Below are 9,090 nucleotides of genomic sequence, written 5' to 3' on the forward strand. Positions count from 1 at the left end.
ATGCCCAGGGGGCCGGCTATAGCCACTCTTTTCTCGGCAGGGCCGGCCTGCTGGCTTCTTTGACGCTGGAGGTGGTGGGAGGGGCAGTCTGCCCTGGCTTGCCTCAGCTCTTGGAGTAACGCCTCTGTAGCGATTCCCGGTAGAAGCGGAAGACGTGTGTGGAGGCAGTCTGGGCTGCAGCCAGGCACTGCTGGAGCTGGGAGGGGAAAGGGGGCGGTCAGTGCCGGGAGCCCCACCTGACTCCCAGAGACCCCCAAACCTAACACCTCCCCTTTCACCGGGAACCCCGCTCCCCAGGGGAGGGTAGTGGTGAGGGGGTTACTCCACGTGCATTATCATCTTCCTCACTTCATGGTCTCCTTAGAGAAGGCTTCAGGGCTGATTAAACAGCTCCAGGCCCTCAGACCAACAGCGTCAGGCTTCCTGCCCCCAGAAGCATTCCCAGGCTCACCGAGCTCCAGACCCAGAGATTGGAATTTCAGACCCAGAGGCCCTGTGACTCCGAATACTCTTAAAAGCCATGGAACTTGAGACCCCAAATCTTTACTGCCGTGTATACCTGGATTCACAGGAGGGCCAGGTGATAAATGTTCTTGGTGACCATTTGGCCCAGCAGGTGCCAAACTCTGTTCAGACACCCCGAACTCCAGGGTGCACAGCTCTGAGCTGGAAGCTGGGAGGCTTTAAGTGCCCTGTGTCCTGATTTCCACCTGAGCCCCTCTTCTCAGGTGGAAATCTGGGTTTCCCTTTAAAATTCCCACAAAGGCTTCTATGGCCACAAACTTTAAAACCTATTTACAGAAGGGGTGCAAGGAAGGGGTTCCCCTTAAGCCTCTTAAAATAGTGACCGGACCTCGTGTCAGGGGGGTGGAAAGGGCCTGGTGTTCACCCCCAATTATGCAGTGGTACCTCGGCGTCGGAGTAGAGCCCCTTGGTGGTGGACATCAGCAGCTTCCTTTCCACGCTGTCAAGGGCAAAGGTCAGGACTGCCCGGGCCTCCTAGGAATGAGAGGTACAAGGTGGAAGACCTGGGACCCTCCCCTCAGATACAATCTCAGCTGGCCCCAAAGCAGGTGTGTGTGTGTGGCGGGGGGGTTGCTTTTCCTGCAGCCAGGCCCTCACGTAGCAAGTGTATTTTTTGAGGGGAGTCTACACATAACCCCCTCCCTAGGGAATCGCTCCCCACGTGATCCCACCACGTGGCTCTGACAGGGGCTTCCAAAGCACAGTGTTCTGCCCCAGAGGGGCAGCCACGGTGATGGTCATCCCTCAGTGCCTCCCAGAGTGCTCTGCTCTCTGGGGCTGGAAGCCAGCAAGCTCTATTTCCCAGGTTCCCCTGCCAGTTTGGTTCTAGCGGGAATCTGGTGGGAGACAAGAGAGGAAGGAGAAAGCAGCATCTGGGTCCTCACAGGAGTTTGGGGCGTACCACCCACCACAGTCGTCATGGAGAAAGGGTGGCTGCAGACCTCAGCAGCCAGGCCAGAGCCAGACTGTCTGTTTTCATCTAGATCTGACTGCTCCCATGTCCCCAACAGCGCCCAGCAGGAGCTGGCTTCAGGCTTCTCATCTCAGGGGGGGCCTCCCTTCTTCCCTTTTGCTTCTTCAGCTCTTCCATCACGGCTGTTGTGACCAGTTCCCTGCATTCAATTCCACTCGCCCGCCCCCCCGTCTGAAGCTCCCAAGGGGTTTCTTTCTGCTTTCCTGACTGGATGTGACTGTCATAGTCCTGAGCAGATAACTGGGAATAACTGGAGCCCCAGCACATTGTGAACTTGAGCCACTGAAGAAGAAACTCTAAGTTTTTGCTTTTCTTTTTGAACCTCTTAAAATCAACTCCCTTGTCACTTCAGCAGGTTAGAGCTGGTACCAGCCAACTGTTTTGGAGAAGCGAGGCCCAGAGGAGGAGGAGAGGGAGGGTGCCTGCCCAGGGCCTTTCACCACCCCACCATTCATACTTACCTTTTCCTGTTTAGCAGTAGGGTCTAGCATGAGGGTCCCATCCGAGTCCAGAGCACAAGTGACCCCACAGAAGAGGGCCCGCATGGGCACACCAGCGTCCACCAGGGCCATGCAGGCGGCATTCAGGCAACAGGCCAGGAGCTGAGTGCCACAGGCAGTGGTTAAGTTTCTTTTTTCCTCTTTTTTTTTTCTTTGACCACACTATGTGGCTTGTGGCATCTTAGTTCCCCCACCAGCGACTGAACCCAGGCCCTCAGCAGTTACAGTGCAGAGTGCCAACCACTGGATCGCCAGGGAGTTCCCATGTTAAGAGTTTCTACTGAAAGTTGGTCAGCAGAACACATCCATGCCTCCGGTTCACCAGGCCAGTGCCTGTGAATACCAGACATCTAATCGATCACAAAAAGGCAGAGTAATCCTGGGATCTAGTATCCTTGGGTTCCAAACCTGAACTGCCACCCCTAAGCTGTGTGACCTTGAACAAGCTACTTACTCTCTCTGAGCTTCAGTCAGGGATCACAATGATACTCAGCAGGTATGCACCTTCAGCAAAACAAAGGTAAAAAGCCTTTCAAGATAAAACAAGGAGGCAGTGGCAGAACCAGGCCCGGGGCTGGGGAATTGAGCAAGCAGTGCTAGCTGGCGACAGGCTGGCGGGATGACAGAGGGAGGAGTCAGTGTCCTCAGGGAGCCGGCAGTCCAGGGGAGAGGTGTGGCCCTGGCCCTGTGCAAGGTGAGCACAGGCCTGAGTCAGACCGCCAGCCCCAGCTCAGTTTCCTCAAGTCTCTCCTCCCCAGGGCCCAGCTTTACAGTCAGCCAGCCCCACCTCTGCCACTGACCCTCCATTATCTCCCATCTGTGAAGTGGGTTCACAGTGCTCCTTTTCCCCCATCTGTGAAGTATCTGCCCAATGCAGGGCCACACACATCCACAAAGCTGTCTAGAAATGCCCATTTCTGGGCCTCTGCCTCTTGCACCCAAACCACAGCCACATTCCAAGGCTGAGCTGCCGAACCAAAGGCTTTGCCTGCTCAGGGCTCCTGCACTTGTTGAGCCTCAAATCCAAGCTCAGGGTCAGAAATGAGGTCAAAGGCACAGGCTCTGGAGTCAGATGGGCCTGTGAATTCAGCCTCTGCTGCCTTCCAGCTGTGTGACCTTGGGTAAGCGACCTCCCCCCTCTTGGCCTTGGTTTCCTCACCTGAAACATGAGACCAGGACCCAGCTGCTAGGGGCCTTGAGCTCTAGAACCACATGGCTTGGGCTCATGTCCTGGCACTGCCAGTTCCTAGAAGTGTGAGTTGTCCGTGCTGTATAAACTGCCTGACACAGTAACACTCAAGCCGTGTTTGCTGTTCCTACAAGTTGACATCTGTCAAGCAGACTAGGAGAGGGTGTGTACATGGCCATCGGCAAGGAGGGCAATCAGTGAGATTCTGGAGGACTTCCTGGAGGAAAGGATACAGAGCCAGCATCGCTGACGACCTGCAGCACCACAGTTATGGAGGTGCGGGGGTGCAGCGCTCCCAGCACCACCGCTTCGCATGTGTTTCTGATCAGCCGCTCCCGGCTCTTCTCCGCTACGCCTGCGGAAATCAGGGGTGGGGTGGGGTTGGGCTGTCAGGCTCTTCCTGTCCAGCTGGCTCACCTGTCTCCATATGTCCCACCCAAGCCTCCAGAAAAGGGCCTGCAGTCTTGGCCCGGGAAGAATTTGCGGGAATGAGAGAGGAGTCCCAGTGGGAGGGAGGCAAGGCCTGACTGCCACCCACTTAATGCCCGCCACCTCCAGCGCCCACCAAGGGAGCCTCCCGGGGGAGGAGAACCTCAGAGCTCTCCCATGTCCAGTGCTGCTATCCATTCCCATCCCAGTGCACCCAGCCCTGGGGAGTGAGGGGGGCAGAGAGTAAAAGGGTGGAAAAACAGATTAATGGAAAGGAGGAGAGATGGAGCCAGGAAAGAAGGGGGGAGGGGGGAGAGAAGATGGAGAGAGAGAGGAAGAAAAGTGATAGAGACGTACAGGCAGAGAGCTGGAGAAGAAGAAACAGCTGAGGGGAGCTGAGAGGAGTGGAGACCAGAAAGGGCAGTGACGGGGACACCGGGCACGAGGACCAGTTACCAGGCAGTCCGGTCTTTGGCCTCAGGATCACTTCCAGCGTGGCCTTGTTGAAGATCTCTTTGCTGATCTTCACCTCGGCTGGCCCGTACACGCCGGCCAGGACGGAGGTATCCCCTGGGGAGAAAGCATGGGCGAGCTCACCTGCATCTTCCCTGCCTCTGGGGTCTGACACGAGGCACTTAACATTGTGGGCCCTGAGCTGGGTGGCCAGGGGTCCCCACGTCACCCTCACTCTGGCCCACCCCTTGCTGGCAGTGATTCCTTGAGCATTTGCTTCATGTCTCTGCCTCTACTTCCTCATCTGTAAAATGAGGATAACTACAGTACGTCCCTGGGACTTCCCTGGTGGTCTGCTGGCTAAGACTGAGCTCCCAATGCAAAGGGCCTGGGTTCAACCCCTGGTCAGGGAGCTAGATCCTACACGCTACAGCTAAGAGTTTGCATGCTGGGACTAAGACCCGGTGCAGCCAAAAAAAAAACAAAAACAAAAAAAACAACAAAACCCAACACAAACACCTACAGGACATCCTTCACAGCTATGAGGATTAAATGAGATAAAAAGAGAAACACTTAGGATGCTGCCTGCTAAGTTGCTGAGTGCCCAAAGAACTTTAGCTACTATTACTATCTTTAACAGGAAGTTTTTCCTGAGTGCTAACCTTCCTCCTTCTTACTGCTGCTGGTCCCAACTTCTCCTTCCAAAGCTTCCCCCAGGCCGAGTTCTCTTCCCTCTGGCTCACATCCCCAAACTCTGCAGCAGTCAGGACACCTGAGAAAGGGATGAATATGTAGGGCTGGGTCCTGGCACCTGCTTATTTCCTCCTGGCTCTGTAATCTCAGCTGATTTTGCTTACTTCTCTGGGCCTCAGTTTTCCCATCAGCAAAATGGGTAGACTGGACTACAAGAGCAGCTTCCAAACATTCCTGATCCTAACTCCCTGGAAGAAATACATTTTAGACTCAAATACATTTCAGGACCCAAAACTCACACAAATCTGTGTGGATGTAAATGGAATGAACGCCTCCCAAAACAACTCTTACTGTTGCTGCTTTGACATACTCGGATATTTTCTACTATATTTCAGTTACAAAGAACCACTGAAGGGGACTTGCCTGGTGGTCCAGTGGTTAAGAATCCACCTTCCAATGCAGGGGATGCCGGTTCGATCCCTGATCAGGGAACTAAGATCGCACATGCCATGGAGCAACTAAGCCCACGCACCACAACTAAAACCTGACCTGACCAAAGAACAGAAATAAAACAGAAACAAAAACAAAAACCCACTAGTGAACACAGTGGTTCTCAACCCTGTATGCACACTGAGCTCACTGCAGAACTTTAAAAAGATCTAGATGCCCAGGCCCCTCCCCTAGAGAGCCTTAATCCCATTGCTGGGGGCTGGGGCTCAGGCACTGGGAGCCTCAGAGCTCCAACAGACCATTCTAATGTGCAGCTGGACCTGCAACCTGCAGTGGGAAGACATGGAGCTCCAGCACGGTTTCAAAACACAGGCCTGTAACCAGAATCGCTACGGCAGATCATTTAAAAATACAGAGGGCTGGCATCCCTAGGTTGGGAAGATCCCCTGGAGGAGGAAATGGCAACCTGGTCTAGTATTCTTGCTGGGATAATCCCATGGGCAGAGAAGCCTGGCTGACACGACCGAGCGACTAAACAATAAGCACAAAGAGGGCTGGCCTTAGTTGGCATAGGTGGGTTCTGGGGCTTGGCACTTTTAACCTCACTGGAGAGTCTAGTGAGGGTTTGCAGAGGATCCTGCTCCAGGGTCCTGGGCTTTGGGGTTTTAGAACATACAAGGGGCTCAGTATTTCTTTCTTTTTTAGAACACACAAGGGGCTCAGTATTTCTTAAATTCTAAGAACCTCCAGGCACCTGCACTGAGCAAGAGAGCGAAGCCTGGGGAGGTCCCAGGTAGAGGCTTTTTTATTCTGGGGAAGGGGAGGAAGAGCTGCCATACAACTGAGGGACTCTCTTGACTCCAGGAGAATGGACCCTGGAGGAGGAAATTATCCAAGCAGAACTAGATCCACAGTGGGGTCTTCCTTCCTGTTACTCCAAAGGTGCTGTCTGTGCTTCACCTGGGCACAAGAATGCCTCCCTTCTCATCTTCCCGAGGCCATGGCTCTAGCAATTCCCTCCCCTCTGGACCCCACATCCATCTAACTCCTGGCCCATCTATCTTATCCTCTTACAGCAAAGCTCCTGAAGAGCTGTCTCTGCTCACTGACTCTTTTCCTCCTTGACTCCACCCCTCCACCAGAACAGCTTTTTCTTTTCGAAATTTTACTTATTATTTTTGGCTGTGCGTTGGGTCTTCGTTGTGATGCGTAGGTTTCTTATTGCACTGGCTTCTCTTGCTGGGGAGCACAGGCTCTAGGGTGTGTAGGCTCAAGCAGTTGTGATGCAAGGCATGTGGAAGCTTGCTGGACCAGGGATGGAACCCGTGTCCCCTGCACTGGGAGCTCAGAATCTTAACCAGGGAAGTCCCAGAGTGACTCTTGGCTGAACCACCTACAATAGACAACCAAGTTGTCAACCCATAGGTCTAGTCCATCCTCACATGATTCAGTCTCTCAGCCGGACCAAAACAGTTGGTTGGTCCTTACATTTCAAACACATTCTCCAGGCTCCAGGTCACTACCCTCTCTTGGTTTTTCTCCTACCTTACTAGTTGCTCCTTCTCAATGTCTTTTCCTAGCTCCACCCAGGCTAGAAGGCACAGGGCTAAGTTCTAAGTTCTTCTCTTCTCCATCTATATTAATTTTCTTGGTGATTCCATCCAATCAGTAGCTTGAACTGCCATCTAGAGCCAAAGGACCCCCAAATTCCAGTCTTGTATGTCCGACTGCCGAATCCACACTGCCATGGGAAAGTCTATTAGGCACTGCAAATGTAATGTTTCCAACTGAACTCATTTTCTCCCAGCACGGCTGGTCTGGGTAAAAAACTTTAGTGTTATCCCTGACTCTGTCATACCCCCAAACCAAACTACCCGCGATTTGTCGGTTTTACCTTCCGACTCTCACCACGTGTCCTGCTCCCACTCTGGTCTGCGCCACCCTCCTCTCCTCCTTTCCCCCATGCCCTTTGCCATCAACACTGCAGCCGGAAAGTCTAAAATCTATAAAAATATATTCCAAGCATATCACATGGCTCCATTCTCAGTCACGAGACTTTATATGAGGGGCAGGCCTCCTTACCTCCACCCCACCTCCTGTCACCGATGCAGGCACCCCTGTCCCCCTGACTGTTCCTCAAACACACCAGGCAAGTTTTGGCCTCAGGGCCCTGTGGTTCCTAATGCTTTATAAGCTTTCCTCTTGATCTCTTTAGGGTTTGCTCCCCCCGCAAAAAGCCAATTTTAGGGGAAAAAAACTGCCTTAAAATTTTTTTATTTAGCTGCACTGGGTATTCACTGCAACACACGGGATCTTTAGTTGGGGCATGCGAACTCTTAGCTGCACCATGTGGGATCTAGTTCCCTGACCAAGGATTGAACCCAGGCCCCCTGCATTGGGAGTTCAGAGTCTTAGCCACTGGATCACCAGCAAAGTCCCATCTTTATGTGTTTATTCAAAAGGTACCATCTCAGTTGATGCCTTTCCTGACCATCCTAATTAAGACTGCAACCCTCTCTGGCACACCCCATTCTACATCCTTACTGTATTTTTCTCCAGTTTTTTACTACCTATTTTACTTATCTTTTGCCTGTCTCTCTGACTAGAATGTAAGAATGTCAAATCCGTTACAGCAGGGATTTTTAAAAAATTTATTTACTTTTTCTCAGTGCCCAGAACAATACTAAGCAAAGGTACCTGTTCAATGAAAGAATGAATGAAAGCAGGTTTTGTATTTGGGTTTCAGGTAATGCCCTAGAGCAGGGTCTGAAGCATTTATGGGGGTGACCCTTAGGCCTATCCCCAGAGGAATATTTCCCTCAGAGGGATCAGGGAACTGAGTCTAGTTTCAGAGTTGTTTAGCTAGGAAAAGGGGATATTTCCCTAATAGGTAAGAACTGCCTCAATCTTAGGGATATAGGGAAAGTTGTGTATCCCAAAGGGACATTAACCCAAGAGGTGGGGCTGGGGACATCACCATCAATCTGAGAAGTAACTATTTGGATAAAAGATCTGCCACCGGGCTAGGGAGTAAACCGGAAGTGGTGACAGTCCACTGGGCATTTATGCAAACAAACAGGTTTGCCTCAGCCTGGGATGTATGGACCCAGGGTGCGTGTGTGGGAAACCGGAGAAGAACCTAGTCAAGGGAGACCCCCGGGTAAGAAGATTTCCCCTATTCTGGAGTATTCATTCTTTAGAGGTGGTCTGCCCTCTCACATTCTGCGTACTTAACAATCTTCTCCTTGCTAGTCTGGACGGAGAGATATATGTCTACCTGCGTATGCAGTAGTGTCCACCCCGGCAAGAACTGCACCAGTTCAAGAGAGATTTTTACCAGCTAGAGCAGTACACTGTAACCGCCCCCCCAAAATAATACAACCTAGTAGTTCCTACCTTGCAGGAAAGAGGCAGAGCCATCAGGCCGGGACAACAAGTTCTGTTCGCAGGCAAAGTGCCGGAGGCTACAGCCGGGGCCCCTAGGGCCGGGCTCTGTCCCAGAATCAGACCGGATCTTCGATTCAGTCTGCATTTCCCCCTCCATAGCTCCGGAGCCCACGTGCAACCGGGGCTTGTTGCTTCCGCCCAGAAGCGCGCGCTTGCGTACGAGGTGCGTACAGAGTACGCACGCGCCGACCCGGGGGCTCCAGGAGGGGCGCCCGCACGTGGCTCGGCGTTTACTAACAATCTGGGCCCTCCCACTCCCGCCTCGAAAGTCCAGGAAAGCCATTGGACAGAAGAGAAGAGTGGGCGGGCCTTGGCATGAGCTCGTCCTACCCAAGGCCCCCGGCCCTGAAACCCTGAGGCGCTGGACGGGTTGTCCTCTTCTTTGCCGGTTACAGGAATAACTAACGTGAGGCGGTCAGAGTAATTTTAGG

At 52.7% G+C, this 9,090-nt stretch overlaps 1 protein-coding gene across 2 annotated transcripts; it reads right to left on the bottom strand.

Annotated features, from left to right (window-relative positions):
* Nucleotides 1–13: 13 nt before the first annotated feature.
* EXOSC5 (exosome component 5) lies at nucleotides 14–8,870 on the bottom strand. Of its 2 annotated transcripts, none has more exons than XM_055553098.1 (6): nucleotides 8,609–8,870; nucleotides 4,073–4,186; nucleotides 3,421–3,542; nucleotides 1,960–2,100; nucleotides 910–999; nucleotides 14–196 (listed from the first exon to the last, which is right to left on the bottom strand). In XM_055553098.1, the coding sequence occupies exons 1-6, from the start codon at nucleotides 8,754–8,756 to the stop codon at nucleotides 104–106; spliced, it is 708 nt and encodes a 235-aa protein (XP_055409073.1). In that variant the 5' UTR covers nucleotides 8,757–8,870; the 3' UTR covers nucleotides 14–103. The 2 variants fall into 2 exon arrangements, with proteins under 2 accessions (XP_055409073.1, XP_055409072.1); XM_055553097.1 differs by having other exon boundaries at nucleotides 854–999; nucleotides 8,609–8,868.
* Between the last annotated feature and the right edge of the window lie 220 nt (nucleotides 8,871–9,090).

Source organism: Bubalus kerabau, chromosome 17 (assembly GCF_029407905.1).
Source record: "Bubalus kerabau isolate K-KA32 ecotype Philippines breed swamp buffalo chromosome 17, PCC_UOA_SB_1v2, whole genome shotgun sequence".
Lineage (NCBI taxonomy): Eukaryota > Metazoa > Chordata > Mammalia > Artiodactyla > Bovidae > Bubalus > Bubalus kerabau.

Coding starts and splice junctions, on each gene's coding strand:
- EXOSC5 (XM_055553098.1), bottom strand. CDS start 8,756: ATGGAGGGGGAAATGCAGACTGAATCGAAGATCCGGTCTGATTCTGGG. Junction 3,543..4,072: donor GCCAAAGACCGGACTGCCTG/GTAACTGGTCCT, acceptor TGATTTCCGCAG/GCGTAGCGGAGAAGAGCCGG. Junction 197..909: donor GGCTCTACTCCGACGCCGAG/GTACCACTGCAT, acceptor TTCCCCTCCCAG/CTCCAGCAGTGCCTGGCTGC.